Source organism: Eretmochelys imbricata, chromosome 2 (assembly GCF_965152235.1).
Source record: "Eretmochelys imbricata isolate rEreImb1 chromosome 2, rEreImb1.hap1, whole genome shotgun sequence".
Classification (NCBI taxonomy): domain Eukaryota; kingdom Metazoa; phylum Chordata; order Testudines; family Cheloniidae; genus Eretmochelys; species Eretmochelys imbricata.
In genome coordinates, this window is record NC_135573.1 from 255441002 (window position 1) to 255461244 (window position 20243).

General features: G+C 40.7%; 2 protein-coding genes across 2 annotated transcripts in view; both read left to right on the top strand.

Annotated features, from left to right (window-relative positions):
* The window catches only part of ACVR2B (activin A receptor type 2B), a 161093-nt gene extending 149169 nt beyond the window's left edge, over positions 1–11924 (top strand). The window contains exon 11 of the mRNA XM_077808408.1: positions 1203–11924. Coding sequence (XP_077664534.1) covers positions 1203–1397 — 195 coding nt within the window. The 3' untranslated portion in view covers positions 1398–11924. The remainder of the gene's footprint in view (positions 1–1202) is intronic.
* Positions 11925–15740: 3816 nt separating this feature from the next.
* The window catches only part of EXOG (exo/endonuclease G), a 33604-nt gene continuing 29101 nt past the window's right edge, over positions 15741–20243 (top strand). The window contains exons 1-3 of the mRNA XM_077808409.1: positions 15741–15900; positions 17595–17744; positions 19385–19524. Of these exons, the coding sequence (XP_077664535.1) occupies positions 15741–15900; positions 17595–17744; positions 19385–19524 (450 nt within the window). The remainder of the gene's footprint in view (positions 15901–17594; positions 17745–19384; positions 19525–20243) is intronic.

Here is a 20243-nt window from a genome sequence, read left to right on the forward strand (position 1 = left end):
GTGGCACCTTAGAGACATTTGAGCATAAGCTTTTGTGAGCTACAGCTCACTTCATCAGATGCATCCAGTGAAGTGAGCTATAGCTCACAAAAGCTTATGCTCAAATACATTTGTTAGTCTCTAAGGTGCCACAAGTCCTCCTTTTCTTTTTATAGTTGCCATTGTTTCAGGTGGTTTAAATTCTTTCTATTTCTCCAAAACCAGGGACATTAGTTGTTGTAATATATGGTTGAATCCTGATTATTCAAAATTGGATAAAATTCAGATTATTAATAACCTGCATTTAGTTGTACGGAAGTTCGGCTGTTTAATCCAATAATTTTATAGGATGACGAAACACACACTATCTATCTATCTATAATTTATTTTGACATATCTATAAAAATAACACAATATATAGTGAGAATACATAATATAACAGTTTTCCCATAGAAATGAAGCAGTATTTCTTTAGGAAGATGAGTTTTATAGTACTTGTAACAAAGTTGCCAACTCTCGTGCTGTTATCGTAAGTCTTGGAATATTTGGTGTTTTGTTTTTCTTTTTCTTAAAATTTCTGTTCCTGGAATCAAGTGATTAGTTGAGAATCTCTGCTTTCATTTTTCCTTCATGTTTGTGGGAAAAAGCTTGATCCGAGTGCACCCTAAAGAGTCAGGACCCATAAGGCAAAGAACTTAAGTGTATTATTTAAAAAAAAAAAAAAAAAAAAACGAACACAACTTTTTTTAAAGTACTCTTATAATATTTTGAGGCCTAACTCAGGATTTTTGAGAACCTAGGGCAGGCAATATTGACATAGGGACAATAGAAGGGCTTGGAGTAAGTCTGCCTCACACTAGCCTGCCGTGCTCTAAGTGTCTATGTGGACACTGCTGCTGTGCATGAGGAGTTTCCTAGCATGCTTTGATCTGCTCCTGTTTTACAGCAGGGTAACTCAAAGCACACTAGGAAACTTTTAGTGTGCAGCAGCAGGGTCCACAGCAGACTAGTGAGGGGTAAATTTACATACTGTCTTGCCACAAACTAACCATTCTTATAAACAAGCCCATGGGATCTTCTGTTTAAGAGATGTGCCCAGATTCTCTTACATCTGCTGCCAGACTCTGTGTGCTGCTCAACATGCCACCCCCTCCCTTCCGTCTAAAAACAAGGTTTCAGCGAGAACCTATTTGCTGCATGTGTGTTTCCTCTTGCCTCTACAGGGTTTGGCACAGCTCTGTGTTACGATTGAAGAATGCTGGGACCACGATGCAGAGGCTCGGCTTTCGGCAGGCTGTGTCGAGGAGCGCATTTCTCAGATCCGTAAATCAGTAAACGGCACTACCTCGGACTGCCTCGTTTCCATCGTGACATCTGTCACCAACGTGGACTTGCCACCCAAAGAGTCTAGTATCTAAGTCCTGGTTCACTTTTGTCTTTCCAGACTCAGTGGATTTAAAAAAAGTTTAAAAACCCAACAAACACATGAATGCAGCTGCTATTTTATCTTGACTTTTTATTGTTGTTGTTGTTGTTGTTTTTGGATTGGATCAATTTTACCAGCACATTGCTCTACTGTATTAAAAAAAAAAAAAGAAAAGAAAAAAAAAAACAAAGAAGACATCTCAGCAAGCATTCAGGTGCCGACTAATGAATGCAGAAAAGGTGCAGGTACCTCAGAACCTCAACAAACTCACTTCATTTGTGGTTTTTTTTAAATTCAGTTTTCTGGGTTTCTCTTTATCAGTGTATCTTCAACGCAGAGCATCTCTGACATAAAGGAAAACCACGTACCATCTTAGAAAACGCAATGCTGTAAACTTTGGAGGAAACTTAAGACTGTTACATAAGATTACACCTTCCTCAAAAGGATTATTTTCCCCTATTTTCTTTTTTTGGACAGTGAGCTTCAAAAAGAAACAAACAGCAGATGTGTCTTTTACGGATCTAACGGGTGTCATTGTAACGGAAAAGAACACAAGAAACTGGGAAGAGAATGTTAACTCTTTGATGGTAAAATTAAAGGGGGGTGTTTAGTATAAGGGAAAGGGAGAGTGACGTTGGACTTTGCAGCATTTGGAGAAACATCATTTGCTATGGAGCTACTTCTCAGGTAACCAGTTAATGAGGGGAAGAACTTTTTTGAGGCAGAGTATTTATCACCGCAGCATATGGAGAAAGTTGGGTCAAAGAGCCAATGGGATAAGCAAGGTACTAGTTCTTACTTCCCCCAGTATCTCAGGCTTGGGTGTTAAAAGAACAAAACCAAACCATGGGGTGGGTGTGTGTGTGTGTGTGTGTGTGTGTGTATATATATATATATATATATATATATATTTAAAACTCCAGGTTAGAATTGGAAAAAGATGCTTTTAAGCAGTGTAATTGAGAGAAGTAGCAGCATATTCTTAGAAGCACTCTGTAAAGTATTGGAAGATTTGAAAGCATTTATATTTTGCTTTAAATACAGTAGCAGTTCAGGGAATAAGGCCTCAGGGCTGGATAACTGCTTAGCCCAAGCTACCAGTGCAGATGGTTAAAAAGAAGAAAAGTATGATTTCTGGCTCTGTAGAAAGGCCTTTTTTTAACTGGAGGGGAAAACATTACCTGGGCCAGTAGCAGACAGTTGCACCCAAGAATCATTTGAATTGTAAAATTGCAGAATATAGGGAGGTAACAGAGCAGCATTAGAGTTAACCATAGAATCTGTTAAACCAATTTCTTTGACTCAGCTTTCTCTTTATCTGTGACTAAACTCTTTTGTCTTAAAGTGGTGCATATTCTAAAATACCGTTACTCTAGTATGCCATAAACTTGCTCTAGTCAGTGAATGTTCCTAATGCTGCTGATTCAACATTTAAATATTTTTTTAATTTGCAAAACATGCAATGTTTAAAATACAAAACACACACACACACACGTTACGTGGCTTCCGAGGTTTAAACTGAAAAAAAAAAAATTAAAAAACTTCATGACCACAGACCACCTCAAACCAGAAATACCTCAGAATTTTCTACTTGTATGAGTTTTATTATATATTTTGTTAGTTGTGTTGTCTTGTAGTAAGTCTATTTTAATGTAAGTTGGCTTTTATGACAAGGGAGTTTTAAAAAAAGAAGAAAAAAAGAAAAAAAGTTCCAACATGTTTTAGGAAGTGCTACCATTTTTTGTTTTATAAAGCACCATTGTAAATAACTGTATACAGTTGTAGAATAACTGCCTATATAAGGTATCTGGGCATTATTCACTCTTGTTTGTGAAGGTTGTTTCCATTTTGTGTTTGGTCTGTTTCAGTGAAAGGACAGTACATCTTTTTATTAAATAATTTTACTTTTTCTCAGAATATAACATCAATACAAAAATCAATGTCTTGCTAGACTGAAAGTTATCTTTCCTCTTTTGATTGCCAGAACTTTTAAACTTTATTTGCTTTTATACCAAAATATTGCCCTAAACAAATGACCTTTTTATGATGTAAAAATATATATTCTATAAACAAATTGGGATTTTTTTTGTCACTGACAAAATATCAACAGGGAATCTTGGTCTAGGTGTAAATTATTAAGCAAACAAAATTACCGCCTGGAAAAAAAGATGAAAATTATTTTTCTCAAAAGCATGGCTTTAAAAACCTTGATAAAAGTCCTTGATATTGGAGAGACAGTAAGGTAGTTGCCTTAATTTGTCTGTCTAAATAAAATCTTAAACACGTTTTTCAAGTTATTGAATGTATATTTGCATATTAATATGTGCACACATGTAAGTGTATTTGTGTATGTTGATGTTTCTGATTTTTAATGTGACCCTGTTCAGAAAACCTGGACAAAAACACAGGCAAAATAATAAAATTCTGGCACAGTTCATGGTTAACATCTTTGGCCCCAATGCTACAAACGCCATAGTGCTTAAAGTGAACCATGCAAATAGTTCTGTTGAAGTCAGTGGCAATATTCACATACTTAAAGTTAAGCATGTGCATAAGTGTTTGCAGGATTGGGGCCTTTCTTTTGCTTTGTGAATACGTTTCTGCACTGAGATTTATATACATGTGGTTTAGTGTTTTGAAAAGGAGTGATACAAGCTTTGGGGGTGGGATTCTAGATAAGACTTAAGATTGAATAAACTGTAGTTTTGTAGGTTTTTTCCTGAAATGGGAGCCGGTCTAGATTGTTATGGAAAGTAAAAGCTGTACTGTCTTTTAACTATTATGATCTTTGTGCTGTTCTGGATTTTTTTCCTTCAGAATTATGTGTTATGGATAAAACAGGCTTGTTACAGTAGTTGCTTTTTTTTAAACTGATTTATTTAAGAAGCTTTAAAGTATTTATTGAAAGTGCCATATGATTTTCAATAGCCTATTAGACATTCTTCCTCAACAGTGTCTTTTGAGGAAGAATAATCAAAAACTCTTAACATGTAGCTTATTTTACTTCAGAGAACTGTAAGGACATACCAACTTTGACCAAACACTGCTTGTGAGATACTAGCATCTTCTCTGGCTTTACAGTTCCTTATAGATCATTTTGTGAACATTACTTAGTAACTGGTAAGAGGGAATTTCTGCAGGGCATATATGTTCAGTTACAAATTTATATGTGATTGTGGGATGAGTGTGTGTGTGTGAGTGCATGTTAGTATGTCAGAGAAGGAAGTCCTGAGGTCTTGTCTACATAAAAATTTGCACCAGTTTAAACAAAGATGTACAAATTTAAGTTAAACTTGCAAGTTTTTCATGTAGATGATTGTTCTCATCAACTGCACAGGTTTCTAAATACCAAGCGAGTAGTTTCATCCCTGCTAATCCAGCATTTGAACTGTCATTTTACAGTATCCATTGGAATTTTGTTTAGTATTGTAAAGACATTTCCTAAGATAGCAATAAGGCACCTCCACAGGTGTAGCAGTTATAAGCAATTGCAGCCATTTCCCCTCAACACCTTGAATATGATTAGGACCATGTATTTTCATTTTTGAAGTGCCAGTGATCACGGCATTTGCAAACTTTGAGACAAGCCTATTTAAAATATGCTCTTTAAAATTTTCATATTCAAAGTTCATAGTTTAATGTTAATTTTAAACATCCTGGGTGGCAATTGACAATGGCAAATTTCCCTTTGGCTTCAGGGGAGCCAGGATTTCATCAGCGTTTATCTTAACTCAGGTTATGAATTTGTCACACTGACTTAATTAGTTATCTGGCTGACTCAAGTATGAGTTCACATTTTAAACTGGGAAACTCTACAGGAGCTGAAATTGACTATACAGGATAGATCTGCTAACTGCTAAAACAATGTTAATATCAGTGTACCAGGGCTGGAAATTAGTGCATTGCATGAATGTTTAAATATATGTGCATTTTATAAGGAAGGCTGTGAATTAGTCCTTGGTAAGCAGCATTTAATTTATTCATGCGGAATACAGATTTTATATTGCCCTCATCAGCAAGTAATCTCTAGCAACCTACCAAAGAAGTAGTCTATTCAGTTTGTTGCCACCAACACAGCTGACTTGTTCTGTCATCCTTTACAAGTCTCTTATGAGTGTCAGAATAGTATATTATAGAAAGTGATTTTAAAATTGTTTTAACTTCCTAGCAGAAGCCAGTGACAAAATTTCCTATTATACTAAAAAAGATAAAGATACGAATAATTTTTGGGCTACATTTGCAATAGAACTAAGCAGCCACCCACAAATCAGATCAAGATTTTGCAAAGTTAATTAGGGCTGGTTTGTGAGTCCGTTCTTCATATTGCAGTCAGTGAGGTATAAGGGTGGTACTCCGTGTGAGCTAGGGCATCACAATCCAGATCAGAATAAGAATTTTAAGACATACACTGTGGTCCTAGCACCTGTGTTCTTATAGAAAGGCTTAAAATTCAATGAATCCATCAATTCCTAAAATTTTATTGAACCTTCTAAGTGATTATTATCTAAAACATAGTTAGTTGTGTTACAGATACCACAGATTGTTGGCTAAGTATGAATTAAATACTACTTCTTAAAGTAAATGATTTTTTTTAAATTAAACCCATCCTGGGTGAAAGTCAACTAATTCCTCCTGCAGTTTTGTTATGCTCTTGAATAGTTTATTTAAAAAATATAAACCTGGTACCACACATACCTTAAGTAAGCCCAATTCTCATTATAGAAGTACTAAAACAACTCCCTATATTAAATCATAGTAGTAATTTGCTACCCAATCCTGCTCTCTATAATCAGGCAAAACTCCCACTTAGGTCAGTGACGGTGTTTGAGTTTTGGAGCTGGCCCTTACTGTATGTGTTATGTCTATGAATAGGAATTTTTAATGGTCAAGAGTATCTCTCCACATTTTGAGTTCCCAGAATCATTGGTTAATCTAAGATGCTTTAATTTCTTTAGGTCTATCAACATTTGCAAAGATGGGTATAAAACGCACTTGCATTCAGAATTTTCTACAAGCCCCAAGTTGTGGTGTTGAGATAAGTAAAGGAGGGTACAGACCAAAGTTGGAAACGGATTTTTTTTTAAAAGCCTTACTGGTTTGGACCTTTGTGTCTCCATAGTCATTTTTATTAAGGTATGAGATGCAGTGTCTTAGACTTTTCTCTCATACTTTTAAGGTGAAATTCTGCTCCTCTCCCTGCCCACAAAAAGCATTAGATAAGAATTACACCTGTGGAAATGCCAAGTGCACATGCTCAATCTCTAAGTTTCAGGGGCAAGATGCAGCAAATATCCCTTCCCATTTCTCTGATTAGCAAGTTACATTTCACCCAATACTGAGGTCTCAGTTCTGTTCCCATTGAAGTCACTGACTAATCATGGAAGTTCATTGGATGCAGAATTCCTGGTGGGAATTCCCATGTGCAGACCTTGTAGGATCAGGGCCCTTCTTACCAAGAGTAATGATTTCTCCTCTGACAGCATCTAGACTGAAAAACACACATATAATTCCAGTACCACTACCTTCTAGACAGACTGTCAGAGGTTTACCCAGTTTTCCGGGAGAAAGAACTAATCTCTTGTTATGAAAGTGAGACATTTAAGTTGCAGAAGTTGCTGCTTGATAACATTGTGAGCATGAAGTTGTTGCAGTCCTGTCCAAGTAGTACTTTGGTTGAGAAGTTACTAAGCAGGAAGCACCCCCCAACTATATCACTTTTGCATACAGAATATTGTTTGGTAACATTGTAAATAAGAGGTAGACTATATAGTAAGAGAGGGAAATAAGAACATTTTAACTTTTTTACTTTGGAAAATATATATATATATTTAGTTACATATACAAGCAAAAATTCTACATTGTGTAACTGTTCTTTTATACCACAAATTATTTTTGTAAAGTCTAATATGTTTCTGCAGGGAAAAGGGAGAAAAGTTTTGTGTAACCACAGCAAAATATATATATAATTTTTAATCTAACTCTGCACTACATCAAAGTATAGAGGATGGAACAGTTTAATCTGAAACCCATTTAATAAGCAGGTTGGAAGTACATGGACATGTTTTGGGGACTGCACTGTACATTTCTAATTGGTTACCTTGCATGTTTCATCCCTTCTGCAAAAGAGGCTTGTTGCTTTTGTATGGCCAGCTACGACTTAACCAAGAAGGCTGTTTTCATATATCCGTGCAAAGATCCATGTGTGATCAGTGTGCTGTCATGCATGTGCTGTGATGCTGCAGTGGATTGTGAAATCCGAGTTTTGAGAATTTTCAAAGACCAAATACTTGGGTTGATTTTACTCATTGACATGTCCATTTATAGCAGCCGCTTCTGATGCATTGATGATATGATCTCTGAGGAACTGTTGCCAGCAGAAACCCAATAAAACAAATTTCTAGAAGTCCCTTCCAATTGTATAGATCTCATAAACAGGTCAGGCTTTTCCAGGATATTGAGACAGGTGTTCTGTTTTTCAGAAGTAAAGTTTCACTGGCAATGTAAGGGATGCCTTTTCTTGTTTTCTTTTAAAAAACATGAGTGGGACATTGCCAGGTTAAAAATCCTATAAATTTCCTAATCTGTTTTACTAGGAAAAGGTGTTCTTGAATTTTTTTTAAAAAAAACTTCTGAAACGTACTTTTCACCACTTACGTTGGCTGTTCACTTTTTATATCTAATTTAGCTTGGACAGTGTAACCAGACTGGACAGTATTGCTTTTCAGCCAGTTTTGCTTTCTGGGTCTCGTGCACTACTCTGATGCCACAGTGTCCACGTTGCAAACATTGCAGTAAAAATCTTTAATCCAAACAAATTGTTCTCACTGAAACGACAACAATTCTCTGGGGCCTAGCCGACCTGACAGTGTCCACTTTAAAATCCGCTCATGAAAGACTTTGAGCAGTTCCTGCCTTTTGTAATGGCAGGTCCTACTTCTGTATTAGTTTTATGAGCCCTGGTTTAAATTTAAAAATTAGATTAACCTAAGTATGTCACTCAGGGCTGTGAACATTTTTGCTTTCTGAGCACTGTAGTTAGGTTGACCTAATCCCTGGTGTAGACACAGCTATGTTGGCAGAAGAAATCTTTCGTCGCCCTATCTACCAGCTCTCGGTGAGATGGATTAAGTACATGATGGAAAACCCCTTCCACCAGTATAGGTAGCACCTGCACTAAGGTGCACAAGCGGCACAGCTGCAGCAGTGTAGACGTGCCCTCTGAGTAAAATCTTGGCCCTGTTGAATTGACTTCAGTTGAGCCAAGGTAGATAAATGTGTTCCTGGAGCACTTTTTAAAAGTGCCTGGTTAATAATACATGGAACTTCTTGTTCCCTAAAACTTCTGAGTTAGGTTAAAATTCTGCTCCGATAACTGAAGTAATCCACGAAATAAGTAGTAATCCTCTCTGTTGAGACAATTCCACTGAAAGATCATACTTCTGTTATGTCCATTCAGTTCTGAAATGTAACACTATTCTGTTGTGCCTTTGTTTTTAACATGTAAAAGCAACTGCTGTAATTTTTAACTTGTTTTTTTCTGTCTGAAAAAGAACCCACTTTTCATTGCCCAGCTGTTATTTCTGGATGCAGTCTGTGATCCAGGTATTTCAAGAACCAATTACCTCAAACCTCATACAGTGTTGCTATCTGGATTCTCCTTGATACTACAATATTGTAACATACACAAATAGGAACCTGCTACATATGGGTGTTTTTCATTTATATATATTTCATTATATATATATATTTCATTTCATTTCATATATATATATATATATATATAAATGAAAAAGATCCCCAAGGACTGAAGAAAAGCAAACTTTTTCGTTTTCCAATATTGAAACCAAAAGGGCTTCTGTAAAGCTCTCTAATGGCATTGTGCTGGATATAGATCAAGAGGGTGTTATCTGAAAAGTGCTTCCTTTATTAATCTTCTAATTTCTACGGTTTTCTGTATTGGGACAGATGATGTGATTAAAATGCTGTTCCTGCATTTGTCTTGACCTTCTCTGAAGCAGAGGGCTCACTGACGTTTCCAGTTGTTAAAAACTCAGTGAAGAACATTCCGATAAGATTAGTGTTGTAAAACTATAGTATACCACAGTGCATTCTGGGAAGACTTCTGTAGATTTTGTCCCTGTAAAAAGGAAAGCAGTGGCTGTATCTTGTTCGAGTTTCTCTACTATTCCAATGAATTAAAGCTTAACCAATGACCATCACAGAGTCATTTTGAAATCCTAACTGAGTAGTAGTTAGTGGCCTTTCTAGGCTGCAAATTTACCCTCTAACTTTATAAAAAGGTGGCTAGGTGGTAAGGGTTTAGGATGTCCATGGTGTTCAAGGGTTTAGGATGTCCATGGTGTGTAATAGCCAAAACAACTTTCTCTTGATGGAGCCCTATAATATGAATGGACTTTACCTTTTTATTCCCGTCTTTTTAATACAGTCAGCTTCAACACTAAAAGAGTATTCTGTAACAGTATCTGGTTGAAGGGAATTGAAGCCCTACCAGTTTTTGCTGAAGGAAAAAATCTATAACGTTCTCACTGGTCATTTTTTGGGAAATATGGATTAAAATGTGTCTTAATTTTAGCCAGATACACCAATACAGTTTGCAGTTTATATGAAATAGTAACATTCATATCCAAACATTAAGTAATTTAAAGGGAAGAAGGTGATCAGTGACCCTTAAAAAAAATAAAAGCATTAGTGTAAGTGTCAAATGCTTGTATGGCTATTGATGGTTACAGGGAATCTTTGGTACACCTTTTACAAAAGTATTAAAATCTCCCAGAAGAAACGTTTTAGAACACCGATGGCCTTTCCATGCAGTTATGTAATGGTGCAAAACCAGCTGTTAGGTCCATCAGAATTTACGGAGGTGGTTACTGCAGACTAAGGGCTAGTCTGTGCTAGAATTGCTACAGTGGCACAGCTGTACCGACGTCGCTGTAGTGGTGCTAATACATACGCTCTATGATGACGGGAGAGAGCTCTCCCGTCCGTCTAATTACTCCATCTCTCTGAGCAGTGGTAGCTAGGTCGGCGAGAGAGCTTCTCCTGCCGACAGAGCACTGTCCATACCTGCGCTTAGGTCGGTGTAACTTACGTTCCTCAGGGGAGGACGGGGAACTTTTCCACACCCCTGAGTGATTTAAATTATACTGAAGTAAGTGCTAGTGTGTACAAGCCCTGAGTAACATGCTTCTTGATCTTAATTCTATGCCATAAGTCCGCACAATGCTATTGTCAGTCTGTTTGAAATATCTGCTTATGAATTCTGCATGATCCTCATGATAGAGTTGAAGGCTTAATCTTTCACCTGTTAATATTTTTCACATTTCTGTGAAATTTGGCTAATTTTATATTATGAAGTTGACTTGACTTATGTACAGTTTGATGTCAATTCTTGTGGAAGAGCTTTCTGCATGTAACATTAGACAGATACAGTTAAACAACACAGCATAGTACAAAACTGAAAATGTTTTGGCACCAGCAGAAAGAAATTTCACCCTAACCATTTGTCATTTTAAACTGTCATATTATCAGTTTTACCAGCTACTTCTAAATTTGTGCTTTATTAAAAAAAAATATTAAAGAATCCTAAGACTTGTCTAGCTTAGTGAAATATGTGTATATCAGTTTTAGGATGGATAGCTAAGTCTTATTACGCTGTGTTACTTAACTTGTATATATAGAATATACATAAGAGTTTGCAGTAACCTGTTTCTCCAGGATTTCCAGTTTGAATGATTTAATAAACTCTGACAATGAGATTAAGTAAATGATTTAGAAGACTGCAGAAGTAAAGTGAGTGTAAATCACAGGAAGCTCTATCAGATGGTGAAATAATTTTTAAAGATTCTTTTGGTCCTTGGCTCAAATTCAATAAATACTGTTTGTATACCAGGATATGTGAAATGTAAATGTTGTAGGTTATATTTCACTCTTGTAGCTATTAAAAATGTAGAACAGAGCTAGCTTGTACTACTGAGTTAACAAAAGTTATACTGAAGTATCCTGTTAAAGAAAAAAAGTATACGGAGTTCAGCTCATTGCTGTAACCCCTTTTGGATTGAAGTGTGCTGATTTTTTTTATATATCTATATATATAAATTTGTGTGCTGATTTTTTTTATATATATAGATATATAGATATATATATATAAAATATACACGCGCACACACACACACACACACACACACACACATAAAATGGCCTAAAGCAGACATCCATTGTATTGCAGTTATGAAATGAAGACGTTTTGGAAAGAACATTGTATCATAGTTCATAAATTTGCCGTGGATCTTTGTTCCTTTTTACTGTGGTATTTTAGAAATGAGTCTCAAGATTGAAATTAGATCTGCCAAGTTGGGGTTTTGCTGCTTCAGCTTTGCACTGGGTGCCCGAATAAACCAGTATGAATGTAGTGTTTGCCCTGTGTGAAGCAGCTCTACCCCAACAAATAGGAGGAAAAAAACTAGAAAGAACTATTTCAAGTTTATCTTTTTGTATATGAAAATAAACAATAAATTACGAATATTAAGCTCTTCTTTTATTGATGCAACTTCTAAAGGCCTTTTTTTCTTTACATCTGCCTGAATTATTTGCTTTTAAAATACATTGTAGAGCATCTTCATTGTTTATGGCCTCCTTGCCATCTAGTAAAATTTGCACAGAATTGGAGCCTGCCTAATTCCACCCCATCACCTGGAATATTCTTCCTGTTGGAGGGAGGTGAAACTCTGAAAATGAAGTTCCAGTTAAATCTATTCAGTCATGGGATATGCCGTTAAATACTATCTAAAGGCTTATGAAAATCTCATGGCCTCTGTGTGTGAGAGGAGACATGGCAACAAATAATTCATTAATAAAAAGGACTGCCACATAGGCAAATCCTATGAGCATGTGCATAGGTTGAGCACTAAGTTCTCTGATTCTAGTCCTACTGTCCCAGGACAAGATACATGGAAATAGATAGCATGAGCATGTTGGGGTAAGGTGTGGGAGCAGCGTACCTGGCCAACAGAAGTCCTCATCAGCTACCAAGGGACATCAAATATTATGATTTTCAGTTAATCCTTGGCACTGAAGTGTTCTGCAAACATTTATTAACTCATGTTCCACTGGGAGGCATGTTACCCTTGTGTTATAGATGGGGAAGCTAAAGTACGGAGGAGGTTGTCCAAGACGACAGAGTGGATGTCAGAGCTAGGATTGGAATTGCACCTTCCTCTTGTCCTCATGTGTCATCTTTGATCTGCACCCTAGTGGGTGCGGTGGTGGGAGAGGGAAGACCTCAAGGAAATTGTGCTGAACTTTGACAACCGGAATTTCTGTGCTACTTATGTAACTCAGCATGATGCTAGAAACTAAATATCACCAAAACTTCAGTGAGAGGAGGGCTTCTTTTGCAAATGGGTGTGCAAAAGGATTTTGAGCAAGGTACCCTGGGTCTGACTCTCAGTGCTGAGATGCTCTCTGGTTATGTCTTTGGGATGTGTTGTGTGTTCCTTTGGAGGATTGGTTACTAGTATCAGCACAAATAACATTTTCACAAATTACTTGTCATAAATAAAGGGAAGGGTAACCACCTTTCTGTAGGTTTCAGAGTTAGTGTTAGTCTATATTCGCAAAAAGAAAAGGAGTACTAGTGGCACCTTAGAGACTAACCAGTTTATTTGAGCATAAGCTTTCGTGAGCTCAAATAAATTGGTTAGTCTCTAAGGTGCCACTAGTACTCCTCACCTTTCTGTATACAGTGCTATAAAATCCCTCCTGGCCAGACGCAACATCCTGTTACCTGTAAAGGGTTAAGAAGCTCAGCTAACCTGGTTGGCACCTGACCCAAAGGACCAATAAGGGGACAAGATACTTTCAAATCTTGGGGGAGTGAGGGGGAGAAGGCTTTTGTTTGTGCTCTTTGTTTACGTGGTGGTTCTCTCTTGGGACTGAGAGAGGCCAGACAGAAATCTATCTTCTCCAACCCATCCTAATCCAAGTCTCCAATATTGCAACCAGTATAGGTAAGCCAGGCAAGGCAGATTAGTTTCTTTTGTTTTATGCGAATTTTCCCTGTGTTAAGAGGGAAGTTTATTCCTGTTTTCTGTAACTTTAAGGTTTTGCCCAGAGGGGGATCCTCTGTGTTTTTGAATCTGAATACCCTGTAAAGTATTTTCCATCCTGATTTTACAGAGGTGATTCTTTTACCTTTCTTTAATTGAAATTCTTCTTTTAAGAACCTGATTGATTTTTCATTGTTCTTAAGATCCAAGGGTTTGGGTCTGTGTTCACCTGTACAAATTGGTGAGGATTATCATCAAGCCTTCCCCAGGAAAGGGGGTGTAGGGCTTGGGGGGAGATATATTGGGGAGTGACGTCTCCAAGTGGTCTCTCCCTGTTCTTTGTTTAAAACGCTTGGTGGTGGCAGCATACTGTTCAAGGCCAAGGCAAAGTTTATACCTTGGGGAAGTTTTTAACCTAAGCTGGTAAGAATAAGCTTAGGGGGGTCTTTCATGTGGGTACCCACATCTGTACCCTAGAGTTCAGAATGGGGAAGGAACCCTGACAACTATTTTGTCTATATAATATAGTTACTCTTTTTTGAACATGTCCTCTTTCCACTTGGCCTGCCCAGTTGGAGTCTGGGAGAGCTGCTGAGCATTGAGCATTTTTTAAAATTAGGCCAGTTATTTAGATGCCTAAATATGGATTTCAGAGCACCCTCCGTCCTTATTTTCAAGGCCCTCAGTTGGAGGACCAGGGAATTGAAGGAGTGAGTAGCCCTTTCTCAAGAGCTCTGCTTTTCAGAAACAATGGAAAGATCTGCCAGCAGGCACAAGCTTGTGTGCCTGAGGCTTGGTCTACATTACAGAATTAGGATGACCTAAGGCAGCTTATGTTGACCTAATTATGGCAGTGTCTATACTAGACTGCTGCTTCTGCCAAAGTAAGTGGCCCGCTACACTGATAAAATTCAACTTCCATGTGAGGCGTAGCACTTATGCCAGTGTAGTTAGGGTGATGCAGTATCCTTGTAGATGCTGCAGTACTTACTTCAGCTGTTCGCTGTCATTCTGTCAGCAGAGTGGGGACCTGTGAATTGACACGAATGTCTGTTTTTCTGCTGGTAGACTCTGTACTGTGAACTTGAGCCTGGTGAGGCTCACAGCTGGGCCAGGCCTCTCCCCCCACCCCAACTCTGGGGTGACAGGCCAAGCTGCAAGCCTGGTGCTAGGCTGCCCAGCGCTGAAACCCCAGGCTTTCAGTTGTGCGTAGAGCTCCCAGCTGGGAGCCTGGTTGCCTGGGCTCCTAGCTCCCCTTGAGCTCCTACAGCTCTGAGCCAGAGACAAGGGCAAGCATGTCTGTTTTCAGGCTGGTAGGCTCCCTGTTGTGAAACTGGGGGGGCTAGGTTCACAGCTGGGGCTGTCACCTCAGGGCAGGTGGGGGACTCCAGCTGTGAGTCCTGCCTGTCAGTACCCTATTTCAGTTGGTGATGCTCCTGGTGGGGTAGTGTGGACACCAACAGCCACTTGAATTACTGTGGTGACAGTAGGTCGATCTAAATTTGTAGTGTAGACAAGCCCGGACCCAGGGCTCCTCTCACGGGGCCCCAAGCCTTTAGAACTCATTACTCTAGGATCTAAAGATGATCACAGCTCCCCTGTGCTTTTCCACCCAGCAACTCTTAACTATTAACATCTTAAGAAAATGCACATACTTCTCACGTGCCTTCCTCCCACTGCAGGGTGGAAGGGTGAGGACATAACTTTACTGTCTTTCAGCTTTTAGAAAGTACCTGGCTATTCATGGGTGCAGTGGAAACATCTAAACAAAATAGAAATCTTTGCCGGGAAAGCTCGGCCTAGGAGAGCCCGGCCCCTGCTTTTCCCTATTTTTCCTAAGGTATAATTCTTCACTGGGGCTCGCTGCGTTACCCAGATCAGTGCCAGACTAAATTTACAAGCTGAAGACTCTGTTTCACTGAACAGGCACCGGCTCCGCTCCAGGGAGCGGCAGGGCTGCTGAGGCCGGGCAGAGTAACAGAGCCCAAGCCCCGGAGCAGCCCTTGCCAGCATCTCCCCCGACCTCCTGTGGAACCGCGGCGGGAGGCCTTCCCTGAACGAAGCCCGAGAGCGGAGCTTTCAGGGGGAAAATAAGCGACTCTTAATGTAAGAAGCGCCCGGTGCTGGGAAACCCCCCTTGAGCGTGGGTGGCTTCCTCCCACCGTGCAGCTCGCTAGCCCCAGGCCCTGGGCCGGCTCCTCTCCCCGGCCGGCCAGCAGGGGGCTCTGTGGGGACGCCGCGGAGTAGGAGCCGCCTCCCCAGGCCGGGCCATGGCGGAGACGTCGGGCGCCCGCTTCGCTAAGCGCCGCTTCCTGGGGGGCTTCGTCTGCGGGGCCGCGCTGGGCGCCGCCGCCTCCGGCCTGGCCGCGCTGCGGCTCCTCCGCAGCCAGCCCGGCCCAGCGCCGGCGGCCCCCCGCGAGCGGCCGCAGGGTAAGAGCGGAGCCGGAGGAGGAGGTTCCCCCTCTCAGTGCCCCACGCCCTGCCCTGGGAGTCCCCGGCCCCGCCAGCCCCAGAGCCCTGGCCCCCGGCCTGATCAGCTCCCCCCACCCAACCCACCTCAATGCCCCGTCCCCATAGACCTCCCTCCCCTCCCTCGTCAGCCCCCCAAAACCCTCCACACTGCCCTGCCCCCACAGACCTCCCTTCTCTCCCTCGTCAGGCCCCCAAAACCCTCCTTACTGCCCTGTCGCACCCCCATAGATCTTCTTCCCCTCCCTCATCAGCCCCCCGCAATCCTCCTCACTGCCCTGCCTCCCTAGATCTCCCTTCACTCCCTCATCAGCCCCCCAAAATCCACCTCTCTATCCTGCCCCCATACACCTCCCTTCCCTCGCCTCATCAGCACCCCCAACAACCCTCCTCACTGCCCTGCCCCCATAGACCTTCCTCCCCGCCCTCGTCAGCCCCCCACAACCTTTCTCACTGCCCTGCCTCCATAGATCTCCCTCCCCTCCCTCATCAACCCCCCAACAACCATCCTCACTGCCCTGCCCCCATGGATCTCCCTTCCCTCGCCTCATCAGCACCCCTAACAACCCTCCTCACTGCCCTGCCCCTATAGACCTCCTTCCCCTCCCTCATCAGCCCCCCAAAACCTTCCTCACTACCCTGCCTCGATAGATCTCCCTCCCCTCCTTCATCAGCCCCCCAACAACCATCCTCATTACCTTGCCTCCATAGACCTCCCCCCTCTCATCAGCCTCCCCAAAATCCTCCTCACTGCCCTGCCCCGCCCCCATAGACATCCCTCCCCTCCCTCATCAGCCCCTCAAAACCCTGCTCACTGCCTTGCCCCCATAGACCTTCCTCCCCTCGCCTCATCAGCACCCCCAGCAACCCTCCTCACTGCCCTGCTCCCACACACCTCCCTCATCAGCCCTCCCAAAACCCTCCTCATAAACCACAAAGCGTTCTACTCCATTGTTACACAGGCCCTGGTGGATCACAGAGGTCAACGTGTTGCACTGGCAAAGTTCATATTTAAGCGCTTTGTTGAACTGGGAAGTTAAAGCTTGCCTCTGTGAGGGACTGAGTGCATCCTGTGGTGCGGTAAATGCTCTTAAGACCCACTAGCTTCATTGCAGGGGAGTTAGAATGTGGGGAGTTATCCCTACAGGTTTGCACTCTAAATAAAGTATGCATCCGATGAAGTGAGCTGTAGCTCACGAAAGCTCATGCTCAAATAAATTGGTTAGTCTCTAAGGTGCCACAAGTACACCTTTTCTTTTTGCGAATACAGACTAACACGGCTGTTACTCTGAAACCTAAATATTTAATGCAAGTTTGGTGTCAAGCATGGACATGTCTCTGGTGGACATAAGTTATTCTTTTAAAAATAACTTTTAAGCTGTAGCTCACGAAAGCTTATGCTCAAATAAATTTGTTAGTCTCTAAGGTGCCACAAGTCCTCCTTTTCTTTTTGCGGATACAAACTAACATGGCTGCTACTCTGAAACCTGTCTTTTAAGTGTATTTTTTTTGGTCTTAGATATGTTTTCAGTTCAAATCAAATAGAGTGTTATTCAATACCATGTATAGAAACATGAGCGACGTTCCCCTCCCTCTTTTTTGTTGCTAATCCCCGTTTCATCTGAGGGTCATTTTTTGTTTGTTTCCCCCCTTAGAACCAGTGGAAGTGTCTCTTCTGGAACAGTATGGATTCCCTGTAGCTGGAACAGAGACCAGATGTTACACAAATCATGCACTGTCTTATGATCAGGCAAAACGGGTACCTAAATGGGTGATTGAACATATTTCAAAACAGAAGACGCTGGGTATGTATGTGTGTGTTTGTTTATTTTGATGGCACCCGCAAGTGGGATAGGCACGTCACAGAAAATACATAAAGGGGATAGGTCTTGTTCTGAAGATCTTTCAGTCTGTGACCCAATCCTCCAATGAGCTCTGTGGAGCTGGATCTGTGCGGCCACTGAAAGTCTCACCAAAATCAGTGAGGCTACCTGGAAGTGCTGGGTTGATTACCCTAGTCCTGTAACAGGGATCTGCCAGTGCAAGTCCTGATGCCTGTTCCAAGTGCCATTTTCCTTCGTGGGACTATGTGCTGGCAGAAGGGAGCATATTGAAGGATTTCTCTGCAGGATCGGGGCTTACGTGGCAAATGTGACGGGTTTGAGTATATTCCATACAGCTTGAAGGGGAGGGGTCAGGAAGGACATGAGTTACAGGTATAAGATGAGGTGGTTGTACAGTTTACACAGACAAATCTGGTGGTTCAGCGACTGTGTGTACGTCTGAAACACTCATTTGTTGTAGGTGACCTTGCAGAAGTGGGTCTTAAAAGGTGAAGTTAATGAATGTGAGGCTACCAATGTAAAATTAAACTACATAAACTAAGGCCCCAACGCCGCACCCATTTACAAATGTGCTTAACTTCACTCACTGGAACAGTCCCCTTGAAGGCAGTGGATTACTCAAGTGCTTAAAGGTGATCCTGGGGCAAATCTTCAGCTGCTGTAAATTGTCATAGCTCTATTCAGTGGAGCTATCACAGTTTACACCAGTTGAGGATCTACCCCTTGTCTGTCTTTGCAGGATCAGAGTCTGAATTAGTCAGAATAGCTCTATGAGAAATTTAGTTAAAATATAAAGTGCCAGAAAAATAGGAGTAGGTAATATATAGCCCTGAAATAACATTTTGGGGAAAGTTGAATCAAGTGGGATCAACTGATCAAAACGAAATAATTAAAGTAGCACATTGTATTACATTTGTTACTCAGTATGTAACACATACTCTTTGTAACCCATTACTTACATTGCCTTAGTTCCACTATTTCTCTTTTGCGCATCTGATTCCCTCTTTTCTACTGCATATGTAAGAAAATAACTGTTTCCACCATCTGAATGAAATGCAAACAATATACAATCATCTTAATTTAAGTTTATAGAATTATTTCAGTTTTAATATTGGAAGTTGTTATTGGTAACAAAAGGTACCTGTATAACTGCAAAATAAGTAGCATCCCTTTTGCTATATCTCAATCGCAATCTTCATGGTAGCTTTCAAAACTACAGACATGATCCTGCCAGCACTTAGACCTGACTGTAAGTAGTCCCATTGACTTCAGTGGTTCATCAGATGAAAGCAGTAATTTTAAAATTGTATTTGAGTGTCTGTAACCATCTGACATGTTAAAATGTTGTCCAAAGTATCAGAATCACACTAACCAACCAGTTGAGATTAAATATCTTGAGACATACAATTCTGATATATGTCTGTTTGCTACTCTGATTAAGACATAGTCCTATCAAAATCGAGGCGGAAAATAGTACTCAGATCGTATATAGAATCCTGAAATGTAAGCACTTTGGGAAGGCACATTGGATAACAGCTCTTTTTATTCTGTAATGATGATGGTTTGCTAATAACCTGACTATTTAGTATGTTGTTCCTCAGGCAACGCAGATCGAAGGCACTGCAAATTCAGACCAGATCCTAGTATCCCTCTCATGTTTAGTGCTGTCAATGAAGACTACATTGGGAGCGGGTGGTCACGAGGACATATGGCACCAGCAGGAGATAACAAATTTTCAGTAGTAAGAATCCTTCTTAACTTATGTCTGTCAGTGGGAAGGTGAGCTAAAGTTTATTTATAATGGGTTTTTTTGAGAGGAAGCATGGCCTACTTGTTGAGGGATAGGACATGGAATCAGGAGTTCTGGGTTTTCATCCTGCTTTTGCTGTAGACTTGCCTTGTAAAACTGAGCAACTCACAACTTTCTATGCCCCGGCTTCTCTATCTGTAACATGGGGATGATTAACTTATCACACCTTAAAGGTCTCTTCTGATGCTTACTTAATAAGTGAGTGGAGGAAAGCAGCACTGTCCTCTTAGCCAACAGGTACTGAGATATTTATACCTCGATGGACAAAGCACTAGCAAACATACTGTAAAGAGCTGCCCTGCACTGGCAGGGGAATAATTTAGATGATTTAAAGATCTGTTCCCTTTCTAATTCTGTGTATGAAGTGAATGAAGGGACTGCCTTACCATTTGCCTTAGATGTCCTCTTAAAGTCTACGAAGTGTCTTTACTTACCTGATCTATGAAGTTGTAAAATAAGCATACCAAAATATTGGTCCCTTAATCCCTTGGCTGACTAACAAAGCAGCCTTGGTTCTATCTGGTCCTAGTTTGATTTTGTTCCATAATAGAGATGATTTGCTATTTAGGAAGCAGACTGAAAGTGCATTTTGTCCTGAAATGTAATATGCTGTGGAGCAGGGTGATGGCAGCACTGTGTTACGTAGTACA